We start from the raw sequence: 15,200 nt of genomic DNA on the forward strand, positions 1-15,200 counted from the left end.
TCCAACTCAGTGAACTACAAATTCTACTTTTTTCCCCCACAACAGTGGAAAGGGTAAGTAATTTAATGATATTTGCTTTGAATTTGTGTTATCTTCCAAATGGAGATAAATTGTAAGGATGTTAGTCATTAAAACATTAAAACTTTATTTTGGTTGTAATTAAATTTATTTTAAACTAACATTTTCTATTTATTGGCAGGTCTATAGTAGTGATAGAAAAGCATATCATATAATCAGAACTCCAGACTATGGAAAACAACTATTAATAAGGAGAGAGTTCTTTTATTTTTTGCTATTTATTCTTAAAAAACAAACAAACAAAAGTCCCTCAATGATCTATACTCTTTTACTGTATTTCAGGCCTTCAAGAGTGTAAAATCTATAAAATGGGCTTCTCAGAAGTGGTAGTACCAGTTAAATATTATAAGAAGTGCTTATTTTAGGTGCTTGAAATTAAAACAAAAAAGAAATCAGTATTTCAGCAAATCTAAATTTACCTGATATGCCTTCAGTGGTCTGAATTAAAGCATTATTATACCAATTAAGCAAAGTAAATCAAGACACCTCAAAAAAGGTGGTATAGTAAGAAAATGTCAATTTAATCATTTACTTTAGCAGGCAAGCAATTTGTAAACATTCAGTAGCGGCAGCATCCAAGTTACAAACAATTTAAAAAGAAACCAAGATTAGTGATTATAATTTTTCCTTCCCTTTCCCCAGAAAAAAGAAAAAGAGAGAAAAGATTTGGAAGTAAATGACTTAAAACACTACAAACGCTGAACATTCAGTTATGTCTTCTATCAGCCTTCTATGCGTCCTCTCCCTGTGTTGTATTTTTAAAGGTGTATCTACTCCTAAAATGCATCATCTTGCAATAACTGGTACGTGAACATCTGCAATCTAGGAAATGGTTCCTGCACACGTATGTGCACGCAGGATCTCAGTTTAAATCCCATTTGCAAAGGGAATATTTATATCTTGATTCAATGCTTCTTTGACTTCGAGGGGCAGGGTGTCAAAAAGGTGATCTTCCACCACAAGCCCACTTTTCTTGAGCAGGCGACACTGGCCCAGCTGGGCTGGCAGGCGGTCCAAGCAGTTCCCCTTTAGCTCCAGCTGGGTGAGCTGTGACAGCTGACCGATTTTCTCTGGGAGGGATGTGATGCAGTTCTGCCCCAGATTCAAAGTCCTCAACTTAACACATTTAAACAGCTGTTTCGGCAGAACGTCCACTTTGTTCCCCGTGATATGCAAATGCTGCAGGTTCTGAAGTGATCCTATTTCTACTGGGATCATGGAAATGTTGTTGTAACTCACATCTAAGCATCTGAGTTTCTGTAAACTAAACACTGCCACTGGTAGGGATTCCAGCTTGTTGTTAGAGAAATAAAGTGACTCCAAGTTTTTGACGTGGGTGATGGAGGGTGGAATGGTGACAATTTTATTATGCCATAATTTTAAACAAGTCAGTCGTTTTAAATGCTGGAAACTGATGATTTCTTCAATTGTACGGATGTTATTTGACTTTAAATCCAGTTCCTGTAAGTTAGAGAGGCTGAAAATAGCATGTGGAATTCTCTCTAGCTCACAGTTCTGGAGTTCAAGCTCGGCGACATTCATCATTTTCTTAAGGCTGTTCAGTACCAGGAGTTTAGTGCCGTCATTATGAATGACTAACTTGGTGAGATGTGGGGCCACATCAGTAACGTTGGAGGGGACTTTGGTCAAATTGCTCTTCACGTGGAGGATCTTAAGGTGCCGCAATTCTCGGAGAGATTCGAGGCCTATCATCTTATTGTTTTCAGAGTTCAAATTGCCTATCAAGTACAGTTCGCGAAGGTTTTTGAGCAGATATACCCAGGCAGGAATTTCCGCCACATCAGTGAACTTCACGTGAAGGCATCTCAAGTGATCGCGGAGAAAGCTGAAAGCAGTCTGCTCCACTTTTGCAGGGCAGTGGCACAGGTGAAGCTCTTGGAGATTAGTCATCTGAGAAATCTTAGCAGGAAGTTTAGCTTCTGGAATCAGCTCGAGTTTTAGCACATCCAGGTCTGTGAGGTCAAAGACGGCGTCAGGCACGCCTGACAGCATAAACAAATGGAGCTCCTGCTTGTCCTGGGCGTTGCGTGACACGTGTTGTCTCAGTTTTTCAAATGTCCACTCGTGGTTCAAACTAATTTCCCGAAGTTTATTTTCACTGACTTCTGACAAGAACACCCCAAAACGCTTGGAATAGAGCTGGTCATACTGGTCTACCATGTGGAGAAGGAACGCAAAATCGTTTTTGACATCTGGAATGTCACTGAAACTGCTCTCTTCTCTGACTTTTTCAAAAGAATATTCCTTCAAAGGAATCCTGAATAACCAGAAGAGAGTGTAGAGACAGATAAAACCATACACACAAATAATGGATATGTAACTGATGAGCAGCTTTTTCAGCATGTACGCCATGTTGTGAGTGCACTCGAACACTTCGTAACCAGTCAGGTGCTCCACTTTGGGTTTGCAGACGTGTTCAAAGCTGATTGCGTTGACAAAGTTTGCTGTGTAGCAGAGAATAAAAATGAATTTGGCCGTTTTGATAACTGTTTGGACCACATAGAGTTTATAGATCAGGTCACTGTCTTCCACGTGAGCACGGAACTTTCGCACTTTCTCGAACAGGGCTTTAGCCTGTTCCCCGTCCTTTTTATCCAGGATGGTCATGCTGGGGACTTCGATCACCGGCTTCTCGGCTGAAAATTTGAATCCAGTCTTATTGATCATCGGGGTGCTGGCGCTGGGACTCCCTTCATCACTGCTGGTAGACACATGCTTTGGTAGAGTCTGGGCACCTGTTATTCTCTGCTTGTTTTCTTCCGAGTCTTCACACGCTGTCTCAGACAACGCTTTAGTAGTCCAAGGAGATTCAAAGCACTTTCCTAAGATCGAAACGAAATGCTCTACTTTTGAGCATGTTTTGGGATATTTGAACCAAAAGTTGCTACTGACCATGAGAATAATAGTATGTATAAGAGCAAGGTATGGAAAGTACTTGGAATACCACGGAAGGGCTAGATGGTAACACATCTGATTAATAAATACATATTGCTGAAAATCCAAGTTTGTTTTTCGGCCTGTTGGGTCTTTCTTTTCTTTCTTGGCCTCCTGATTTGGAACTGTGGAATCTGCATGAGGATATGTGGCTCTGAGAGGTATGTCAGGTGTGACAGCAGATGCGCCAAAGGAAATCTCATTTGTCATCCGCCCATCTTGGTCTTGGTCTGTGGCTGATTCCATCTTCGGGATGTTGGTGGCAACGTCGGCATTTCCTGGTGTAGCATGTGCCTTTGAATTTACAGGAGCTGGCAATACTGGCAAGCAGACCACCTGATCTTTGGTAAGTTGCATGGTTCCTGCAAAGATGGCTACCATCAGCATAACGACAGCCAGGTAATCCATAAACACGTCCCACCATGGTTTCAGGATTCGGTAAGTTGGCTGAATGTCATTAAGTGAAGCAACTTCCGCAAGGGTAAACATTCCTAGAAAACAGGCAAACAAAAGATATTATGACATAGATGCAAATGAAAACATTAAGTGGCAAAATGCTTTCTATTTCTAGCCTCTTTTTCCACCTTCTCCAATCAGCCAACCTCCCTTGCACTCTACTCCTCCTACGCACTATTTCCTCTGCCTGGAATACTTCCTCCCCACTTCCCTTCACGAGGCTATCAGGTTTATGTTGCCTTTCCCAGGAAGCCTTCCCTGATTCCTAGTCTGGGTGAGGTGTTTCTTTGATGTGCTCTCACAGAACTATGTACTTCTATCCATCACAGCCCTTATTACACTAGTAGAACCAACTGTTTACTTGTCTGATCCTCCCTAAGATTCTAAGTTCCATGGGCACAGGGATCATGTCCATCTTCCTTACTGTTATACAGCCAATGCTTGACACACAGTTGATGCTAAATCAATGAGACATTGTATGTATTCTTGATCATCACCTTTATCGCCATCATCATAATCATCAAAATTCCTCAAGAACATTTATCCATGGTCTACATATGGTACTGGGCAGAAGAGCATTTTATTAAACTTAATTGCCACCACAAGCAACCTGGACGCACATGAGAATAAAAACTATTAGCCAGTCCTCAACATAAACATGGTTAAAGGAATACACAGCAAAGAAGCTGTGGGATCCTTGTAACCACTGACATTTTGCAGCTATCAAAGCTTCAGTGGTGGTTTTCAAGCACCTTGTACTCAGGACAGGTTTTGATCCAAAGAGAAGAGAAGGCTGATTATTTTCCTAGAGGAGGAAGCAAATAAAAGATGGAGGGTGAAGAACACAGCAGGGTACTATAATGTCACACTGACCCTGAATGGTCACCAGCTCTGCCCCATGCATCCTAGCAAGGGTGACAACATCCGAAAAACCAACATCAGCACGCAATGATTCCAGCCTCAGATGGCTCTTCTCTTCTAGCATGCTGCCCACAGCAGCCGCTCCCCACCAAGGGTTCTGTGCCCCTGGCATTTCCTCCAGCCAGTTTCCTTTTTTTTTTTTTTTTTTTCTGTTGAACTCTGACTTATTCTTCAAGTCCCAGCTTAAGCACTACCTCTTTCTCAAGTCCCTATTGTACCCTCTAAAAATAATCTATTTCCAGTGTTGGCCTCTTCAGCTAGCTCTTGAGCTCCTACTGGGTAGAGACTATGTCTTATTCACCCTTGGATCTACCGTGTCCTACTCTCTACCCTTAAGAGCAGAGAAGGCAGTGAGTAGTGATGATGATGATGACGAGGAGGATGATAATGATAGCAGCTATCATTTGTCATCTTCCTTCCGTATACCAAGCACCATACCAGGAGCTATGTATCTTCATAATCCCCTGCTTCTGTACACAGCACACTCCTGAAAATGAATTTGAAGCTTTGGGGGCTGAGGGAATGATTCCACTTCCAAAATGCTACACAGTCTTATAAAATCCACCAGAATGCCTAAAATTAAAAATACAGATAATACTGAAGATGCGAGGATGTGGAGCAATTAGAACTCCAACACTTCTGGTGGGAGTATGAATTTATACAAATATGCTGGGAAATTTTTTTTAGTATCTACCCAAACTGAATAAATGCATACTCTATGGCCCAGAGCTCCCACTGCTACGTATACACCCGTAAGAAATACATATACCCATCAAAAGGCATGAATAAGCAATCACAGTAGCACTCTGCAACACCCCTCAACTGTAGATTATCCAAACATCCATCAGCACTAGAACAGAAAAATCAAATGTGGTGCATTTACAAAGTGGAACTTCAGGCAGTAACGAGAATGAATGATCTGGTGACATGGGTGTGTTCAGTTTATAAAACGTGATCTATACACTTAGGCTATGTACCTTTTTTGGCATGCATGCTTTAACTTCAATAAGGAGCTTCAAAAAGAAATGATAAAAGAAGCTGCAGCAGAAACAGCTGCCCTAGGAATGTGCTGGGACACCACACTGAGGCTTTGCCTCACCCCTGTCCCAAGGCACACCCAGGCCAGCTGGGGTCACAGGCCAGGAGAGTTAGCAACTTCCTCCAACAGCCTGCCCTTACTGTCCTCTCCCTGGCCTGAGAGGAAGGGCCTTCTCTCCCTGGGGTAAAATCTGCCACAGAAAAGAGGGTGCAGAGGTATGAATATATAGTGTGCAAAAGCTCTGGTTGCTAACAGTTGAACATACACAGATGGACTATAAATGGTACACTACCTGGATTCCATCTAACCTTCACAACATTCCTCTAACCTGCCTAGGTGTTACTGCTTTCCTTTGACAAGCAAAGACATAGGCTCTCAGGAGTTAAGTTGTGCAAGTCAAATAATTAGTGGTGGAGTCTCAGCTTAAAATCTGATTTAAGGCCAAACCACCTGTTCTTTCTACCAGATTCTAAGGTCTCTTCTCATGTTTGCAGTGCTTTACAGTTTGCAAGCTACTTTTCCATAAAGTGTCTCAACTGATTCTCACAATAACCCAGTGAACTAGACATTACTATTGCCCAAGGATATGAGGAAACCTGAGGCACAAAAATCTTAAGTGACCTTCCTGAGCCAATTAAGCGACAGAGCTAACAGAATCTTTCATCTTCAAATCTCTTTCTCTATCACACTGTTATCCAGTGACTGTGCTCTTGGTTAAGGCTTGGCTGTTGAAGGAAGGACCTTCTCACTGTTGTCCTTGGCTTTGAGGAGACAGAGGAATGAAATTATGTAATCAACACCTTCCCTAGAACAACCTTTCATGACATTCACTCAGAATTAAAAAAAAACATGCGTCAGGCACCATGGAGGAGAAGATAGAAATGGTCCCTCAAGGAGCTCCTGCTCAAATGGTAGACGGCAAGCAATAAGTGTATTATTATGACATGGTAAGAAAATTGCTCTTACCTGGTTAATGCAAAGTATAGGGGAGGCACAGAACAGGGCAAACTTACAGCCACACTGGGTAAATGGGAGGACTGCAGAGATCTGGTTTTTCAGATGAGACCGGGAGGATGAGAACTTCCATGGGGTTGTGGGGAGTAGAGGAATATAATTTTGGCAGAACAAGTAGCAAGTCAATGGCATAGACACATTGGAGAAATTACATTACAGAAACTATAAGGAATTCTTGTTGTTCAGTCACTAAGTTGTGTCCGACTCTTTGTGATCCTATGAACAGTGGCACACCAGGCTTCCTTGTCCTTCACTATCTCCCTGAGTTTGCTCAAACTCATGTCCACTGAGTCAGTGATGCCATCCAACCATCTCATTCTCTGTTGCCCTCAACCTTTCCCAGCATCAGGGTCTTTTCCAGAGTCAGCTCTTCACATCAGGTGGCCAAATAATTGGAGCTTCAGCATCAGTTCTTCCAACGAATATTCGGGGTTGATTTCCTTTAGGATTGACTGGTTTGATCTCCTTGCTGTCCAAGGGGCTCTCAAGAGTCTTCTCTACCACCATAGTTCAAAACCATCAATTCTTTGATGCTAAGCCTTCTTTATGGTCCAGTTCTCACATCTGTACATTCTAATGTTATTCTATTATTAGTCTAGTATGCCTCTGTATAGATATCACATTTAATGGGTAAGTCAAGAGATGTAAACCAAGGATGGTTTCAATGAAGTTATAAGGAAGTGCCTGGGCCATAAGGCAGGAAACCAGTACTTTTTTGCAATGTCGACCATTGACTAGGTCTTATCTTGAACACAGGACTTCAATTAATGTGTCCATTCTCCAATTTCACCTATCAAAAACTGGGTGGAAAACTGGAAGTGTTTCAACCACTACCTGAATTAAAGATGCAGTGGCACTTTGAAAATAAAAATTGCTCTGCATATATAGTACACGTGTGTGTTTACAAAGTACATTAACTACATATTCATATAACATAGTTTATTAAGTCTCTTATGATCCTCAGGTGATTTTTTTCTAATCTAAAAGTCAAGTTAATGAGGGAGGAGACTGTATCTAGATATCTTGAGGCTTGATCTCCTTAGCCATTAGTCAGAATGGCTATCAATGGTTATTAGGGGATTTTTTTTTTAACCTGAAGAAGGCACATTGATAAATACTAATTGCATACATGCTTTGAGTTCCCCTTTATATGTCTTCAAGAATTACATTATAAGCAAGTAGATTTCACATTCCAAGACTTCTCTATGGCACATATGAAAGTCAGCTTAATATCTTATAAGCAAATATTTCTCATGGATGGTGAGGAAGCTTTTTGTAATAACGTTGAAAGGGGGAAGTTACTGGACTTTGGTTGGACAAAGATGAATCAGAAAATTATAGAGAATGGGTCTATATTATTTTATGATATATGATTCTATTTCTTATCTTACGGCCAATGACAGTGGAATAAACCAACAACTAACAGTCAGATTCAGAAATTAGAAATTACAATGGTTTGACAACCCTGTGACTATACTAAATTAAGCACTGAACTGTACACCTTAAAGGGCTTCCCTGCTGCCTCAGATAGTAATAATTTGCCTGCAATGTAAGAGACCTGGGTTCGATCCCTGGGTTGGGAAGATCCCCTGGAGAAAGAAATGGCAACCCACTCCAGTATTCTTGCCTGGGAAATTCCAAGGACTGAGGAGCCTGGTGGGCTACAGTCCCTGGGGTCACAAAGAGTGAGACATGGCTGAGTGACTATCACTGTACACCTTTTAAATGGGTAAATTTTATAGTATATGAACTATACCCTAGTAAAACTATTAAAATTTAGAAGCTAGACCTCAATCTTTGTTATTTTATTGCCTAAACCAACTCTCAGCAGAAACAGCAAAGTGAAAGTAAATAGGAGTATAGCCTCATTGTTGGCTGGACTACATATATTCTAAGTGCAAATATGTTTTTTATTTATTTTTTATTTTTTTAATTTTTTTTAAAAAGAAATTTATTTATTTTAGTTGGGGGCTAATTACTTTACAATATTGTAATAGTTTTTGCCATACATTGACATGAATCAGCCATGGGTTTACATGTGTTCCCCTTCCTGGACCCCCCACCCACCTCCCTCCCCATCCCATCGCTCTGGGTCATCCCATTGCCCCGGCCCTGAGCCTTTGTCTCATGCATCGAACATGGAATGGTGTTCTGTTTCACATATGATAATATACATGTTTCAATGCTATTCTCCCAGAACGTCCCACCCTCACCTTCTCCCTCAGAGTCCATAAAATTGTTCTATGCATCTGTGTCTCTTATTCTGTCTCGCATATAGGGTTATCGTTACCATCTTTCAAATTCCATATATATGCATTAGTATACTGTATTGTTGTTTTTCTTTCTGGCTTACTTCACTCTGTATAATGGGCTCCAGTTTCATCCATCTCAGTAGAACCGACTCAAATGTATTTTTTTTAATGGCTGAGTAATATTCCATTGTGTATATGTACCTCAGCTTCCTTATCCATTCGTCTGCTGATGGACATCTAGGTTGCTTCCATGTCCTGGCTATTGTAAACAGTGCTGCGATGAACATTGGGGTACACGCATCTCTTTCAATTCTGGTTTCTTCGGTGTGTATACCCAGCAGTGGGATTGCTGGGTCATACGGCAGTTCTATTCCCAGTTTTTTAAGGAATCTCCACACTGTTCTCCATAGTGGCTGTACTAGTTTGCATTCCCACCAACAGTGTAAGAGGGTTCCCTTTTCTCCACACCCTCCCCAGCATTTATTGCTTGTAGACTTTTGGATAGCAGCCATTCTGACTGGTGTGAAATGATACCTCATTGTGGTTTTGATTTGCATTTCTCTAATAATGAGTGATGTTGAGCATCTTTTCATGTGTTTGTTAGCCATCTGGATGTCTTCTTTGGAGAAATGTCTGTTTAGTTCTTTGGCCCATTTTTTGATTGGGTCGTTTATTTTTCTGGAATTCAGCTGCAGAAGTTGCTTGTATATTTTTGAGATTAATTGTTTGTCTGTTGCTTCGTTTGCTATTATTTTCTCCCATTCTGAAGGCTGTCTTTTCACCTTGCTTATAGTTTCCTTTGTTGTGCAAAAGCTTTTAATTTTAATTAGGTCCCATTTGTTTATTTTTGCTTTTATTTCCAATATTCTGGGAGGTGGGTCATGGAGGATCCTGCTGTGATTTATGTCGGAGAGTGTTTTGCCTATGTTTTCCTCTAGGAGTTTTATAGTTTCTGGTCTTACATTTAGGTCTTTAATCCATTTTGAGTTTATTTTTGTGTATGGTGTTAGGAAGTGTTCTAGTTTCATTCTTTTACAAGTGGTTGACCAGTTTTCCCAGCACCACTTGTTAAAGAGATTGTCTTTTCTCCATTGTATATTCTTGCCTCCTTTGTCGAAGATAAGGTGTCCATAGGTGCGTGGGTTTATCTCTGGGCTTTCTATTTTGTTCCATTGATCTATATTTCTATCTTTGTGCCAGTACCATACTGTCTTGATGACTGTGGCTTTGTAGTAGAGCCTGAAGTCAGGCAGGTTGATTCCTCCAGTTCCATTCTTCTTCCTCAAGATTGCTTTGGCTATTCGAGGTTTCTTATATTTCCATACAAATTGTGAGATGATTTGTTCTAGTTCTGTGAAAAATACCATTGGTAGCTTGATAGGGATTGCATTGAATCTATAGATTGCTTTGGGTAGTATACTCATTTTCACTATATTAATTCTTCCAATCCATGAACACGGTATATTTCTCCATCTGTTTGTGTCCTCTTTGATTTCTTTCATCAGTGTTTTATAGTTTTCTATATATAAGTCTTTTGTTTCTTTAGGTAGATATATTCCTAAGTATTTTATTCTTTTTGTTGCAATGGTGAATGGTATTGTTTCCTTAATTTCTCTTTCTGTTTTCTCATTATTGGAGTATAGGAATGCAAGGGATTTCTGTGTGTTAATTTTATATCCTGCAACTTTACTATATTCATTGATTAACTCTAGTAATTTTCTAGTAGAGTCTTTAGGGTTTTCTATGTAGAGGATCATGTCATCTGCAAACAGTGAGAGTTTTACTTCTTCTTTTCCTATCTGTATTCCTTTTATTTCTTTTTCAGCTCTGATTGCTGTGGCCAAAACTTCCAAAACTATGTTGAATAGTAGTGGTGAAAGTGGGCATCCTTGCCTTGTTCCTGACTTTAGGGGAAATGCTTTCAATTTTTCACCATTGAGGATAATGTTTGCTGTGGGTTTGTCATATATAGCTTTTATTATGTTGAGGTATGTTCCTTCTATTCCTGCTTTCTGGAGGGTTTTTATCATAAATGGATGCTGAATTTTGTCAAAGGCTTTTTCTGCATCTATTGAGATAACCATATGGTTTTTTTCTTTCAATTTGTTAATGTGGTGTATTACATTGATTGATTTGCGGATGTTAAAAAAGCCTTGCATTCCTGGGATAAAGCCCACTTGGTCATGATGTATGATCTTTTTAATATGATGTTGGATTCTGTTTGCTAGAATTTTATTAAGGATTTTTGCATCTATGTTCATCAGTGATATTGGCCTGTAGTTTCAGGTTTGCAGTGTTCCTCCCCACAGTACGATTGAACAAGCAAATATGTTTTTAAATGACTGCTATGCTATTGTGAGAAGGCAATGGCACCCCACTCCAGTACTCTTGCCTGGAAAATCCCATGGACGGAGGAGCCTGGTAGGCTAGCTACAGTCCATGGGGCCGCTAGGAGTCGGACACAACTGAGCGACTTCACTTTCCCTTTTCCCTTTCATGCACTGGAGAAGGAAATGGCAACCCACTCCAGTATTCTTGCCTGGAGAATCCCGGGGACCGCAGAGCCTGGTGGGCTGCGGTCTATGGGGTCGCACAGAGTTGGACACGACTGAAGCGACTTAGCACAGCATAGCATAGCATAGCATAGCATAGCATAGCATAGCATAGCATAGCATAGCATAGCATGCTATTGTGATTTGACAGAACTGGTTCTGGAGAAAAATATTTAGCATTTTACTCATCTTCATCCATGCCTCACATATAAAATCTTGATATTAATATCTACCTCTCAGGGTCATGTGGGCCAGGTATTGGAAATGCCTAATTCAGGGTCTGACACAAAGTAAGACTCAAAGACGCCTGCTGAATCAGAATGCAGAGCAGAAAGCAAGGCCATCTTAATCAGTCCTTAATGAAAATGATTAGGCCAAATTCTTGAATTTTGAACTTAGCGTGTAGCACTATGTACACAGAATTCATTCTAAAAAAAAAAAAAAAAGAAAAATTCTGCATTCAATTTCATTTATTCATTCAAAAACATTTCAATTAAAATTATTTATATTAGGAGGTGGCAAATTACCCTAGAAAGAACACAACTTTTATCCAAAGAGACCAGGATTCAAATCCTGCTCTTTTTTCCTGTTTATTAGCATGTAAATGTGGCAGTGTTTGCTGGAAAACATATTAATGAGATTATTCTTAGCATAAAGAAAAAGTCTAGCATTAAAACAGAAAAATACAATCATCTACCCCTACTAAAAAGAAAAAAGTGGGAGAACAAGATGGCAGAGGAGTAGGTGGACATGGAGTACATCTCTCTCCGTGGATACATAAGGAATACACCTTCAGACACAGAAGTGCATGCAGAACACCAGCTGGGAGAGGACAGGAGGACCTGACCAGTGGAAAAGAATATATAGAATCACGCAAAACTCGGTAGGAGGAAGGAACTAGCGGGAAAAAGCAGGAGTATTAATAGGACTGGACCTACCCTCGGCGGGTGGGGGAACTGAAGCAGGAGTCCGATCCCCACAGCGGGGCAATTGTCTGAGTCAGAGGAAAAACATTTAAGGCTGAGATTGAAAGAGTTGATCTGTGGCAACCTAAATGGAATGAGAATCAGACAGTCCTTGCTGCAACCATACATATGCCAGGCAGAAACGCAGGTCTCCTGGAAGGGGCAGTGGCTGGGAGCTGGAGTTTAGGGATTGTGGAGCAATCCCAGTGGTAGGGCTGCTGTTGACTGCAGAGAGACCGATCGAGGGGCTGTGAGGCAGGAGATCATGGTGGGAGATGCCCGTGGAGGAAAGCCAGGCAGCCATGGAAGCAAGGTGATACTGCTGAGTCATGCGTAGGGGGTGTAACTATTACCATAGCCTCTCTCTCCCCACACGCCAGCATCAACAGCTGAACAATAGAGAGGCTGGCCCATCAAACAACTGACACACTGAACTACAGGGTAGGACCCCACCCAGGGGGCCCCTTTAAGTGCCTGATGCGCAGGTCCACAGGGGGGCCCCTCTATATGCCTGATGTGCCGAACAACAGAGAACAACCCCAGGCAAAGGATCCCCCAGGCAAAGTGCCTGAACTGGCGGAGCTACGGAGAAAGACCGACCAAAGAGGCCTTCTGATTGCCAGGTACAAGAGGCTTGGAAAAAAAAGACTCTGATAGGGCCATAACTCCTGCCTCGGAGGCAGTTTGTGTCCCTGAACACTTGGCACCGCCAGGGTCCCTGCAAGCCAAGCAGCTGCACCACCTTCACGCTCAACTCTCACTGGGGCAGAGCTGCCACAGGCAAAAAAAAAAAAAAAAGTCTTGTGTTTATGTATGCAGGGTCCCTTCAGTCCTGTCCGAGTCTCTGCGACCCTGTAGACTGCAGCCTGCCAGGCTTCTCTGTCAGAGAGGGGGTTCTCCAGGCAAGAATACTGGAGCGTATTGGCAAATACTGGTTGCCGTACCCTTCTAGAGCACTATATTTCCTGCCGCCCTAGCCGCCAACCCCCCTGAGTACTTGGTGCTGCCAGAAACCCTGCGACCCAAACAGCTGCACCATTTCCACAGCTGGCCCTCACAGGGGCAAACCTAAATGCTCCAGGGCAGTCTCAGGAGCTAAACCCCAGTGGACAACCGACATGTAATGTGGAAATAAAACCACAATTGAAACCCAGGGGCAGTGTGGCTAAGGAAGAAGACCCAAAACCTTCCTACGAGCTGTACAAGCTGCAGATTAAATCCATATGATCAAATAAGCAAATTCTGTGTCTATGGAATATATAAAAGGCCATTGAGAGCTCTCACAAAAGAAAACGCACTAGCTCTGATAGCTGTGGACACTGGAGGCGAGAACACACAGGTGTAGGACCAGATTAGAATCTGAGCTACCCCCACAGCAGGTCCAGAGATCAGTACAGTGTTGGAGGGCATCCTAGGGAGGTAAGGTGGACTGTGATTCCCAGTGCAGGAAAGGACTCTGACAACAGAGACTCAAGAAAAGCATTTATTATTCTTATTTTTTGACTTGTTCTGTAGATTCTTTTGGATATTTCTTCTTTTTTTCCCCTCTCTGTTGTAGTTGTCGATTTTATTGGCACTAAGAAATCCAATTAAACTTTTGAGTTTTTTTTTTCTTTTTCCTCAGTCACATTTTTAATTGTTGTCATAAACCTCTACATTGGGCTTTTGCAGTTCTGTGGATTTTTCCTCTTTTTATTTTTTTTAATTTTTAATTTTTTAAACCTATTATTTTTTCTACATTTATTTCTTTGTTTGCTTTTCCTATTGTTCTTTTCCCCTTGCAGTTAATCTTTAACTGATATAAATCTTCTTTATCTACTTCTATTTAACCCTGCATATCTATTCTTTCTTTTCTTTCTGCCCTTTCCTCTCAACATATTTGTTAGTTTTATTTTCATTGCTTTATTCCTCAGTTGGCACCTTGCTTTAATTTTGTTTTCCAGTTTGTGCTTCAATTAGTTTTGTTCTGGTAGATATAATTTTTGTTTTCCTTTGTTTGCTAGGTCAATCTATTGTACTTAATTTTTGTTAGACTGTTTTGATTTTGCTTATGGGTGTATATGTATATGTGCATATTCAGTCACACTTTTTATTATTGTTATAACTCCACATTGGGCTTTTGCAGTTCTGTGGAGTTTTCCTTTTTTTCCCTCTTTTTTCTTTCTTCTTTCATTTTTTTTCTTTTCTCTTTTTTTAAAATTTTAATTTTTAATTTTTTAATTTTTTTAAACCTATTATATTTTTTCTACATTTATTCCTTCGTTTGCCTTTCCTACTGTTCTTTTCCCCTTGCAGTTAATCTTTAATGTATATAAATCTTCATCTACCTCTATTTAACTTTACATATCTATTCTTTCTTTCTTTCTTTCCTTTCCTCTCAACGTATTTGTTAGTTTTGTTTTCATTGCTTTATTCTCCACTTGGCACCTTGCTTTAGTTTTGTTTTCCAGTTTGCGCTTAAGTTAGTTTTGTTCTTAACTGGTAAATATAATTTTTGATTTCCTTTGCTCACCAGATCAATCTTCTGTACTTTATTTTTGTTGGACTGTTTTCACTTTGCTCATGGGTGTATATGTATATGTGTATATTCCATTATTTTGATTATTATTTGCCTGATTTTGTAACTGCCATTTGTCTGGCGTTCATCTTTGGTTTCTCGTTTTTGGATATTTGTTTTATTCTCACTTAATGCCATAATAAACCACTTGTGGAATCTTCATTCCTGACCAGAGATCAAACCCTGAGCCTTTAGAGTGGGAACACTGACTCCAAGACCCTAGACTACCAGAGAACTAACCCTAGGGAGTATCAAAGAGTGAGAACTCACACAAAGGAAACCACTTAAATACAAGACCCGGCATCACCCAACCACCAGTAGCACCCTGTGCAGGACGCCTCATCTAAACAACAAACAAAACAAAAACACAAACCCAATCATCAGGAGACAGGATTACCACTTCACTCAGCC

General features: G+C 40.7%; 1 protein-coding gene across 16 annotated transcripts in view; it reads right to left on the minus strand.

Moving 5' to 3' along the window:
• Positions 1–578: 578 nt before the first annotated feature.
• LRRC8D (leucine rich repeat containing 8 VRAC subunit D) overlaps positions 579–15,200 on the minus strand; it is a 134,763-nt gene continuing 120,141 nt past the window's right edge. For all 16 annotated transcript variants that reach the window (XM_081495462.1, XM_081495463.1, XM_081495467.1 and 13 more), the window contains one exon: positions 579–3,524. In XM_081495462.1, coding sequence (XP_081351588.1) covers positions 946–3,522 — 2,577 coding nt within the window. In that variant the 5' untranslated portion in view covers positions 3,523–3,524 and the 3' untranslated portion in view covers positions 579–945. The remainder of the gene's footprint in view (positions 3,525–15,200) is intronic.

Source organism: Giraffa tippelskirchi, chromosome 5 (genome assembly GCF_054371585.1).
Source record: "Giraffa tippelskirchi isolate mGirTip1 chromosome 5, T2T-mGirTip1v1.2.pri, whole genome shotgun sequence".
NCBI classification, from domain to species: Eukaryota; Metazoa; Chordata; class Mammalia; order Artiodactyla; family Giraffidae; genus Giraffa; species Giraffa tippelskirchi.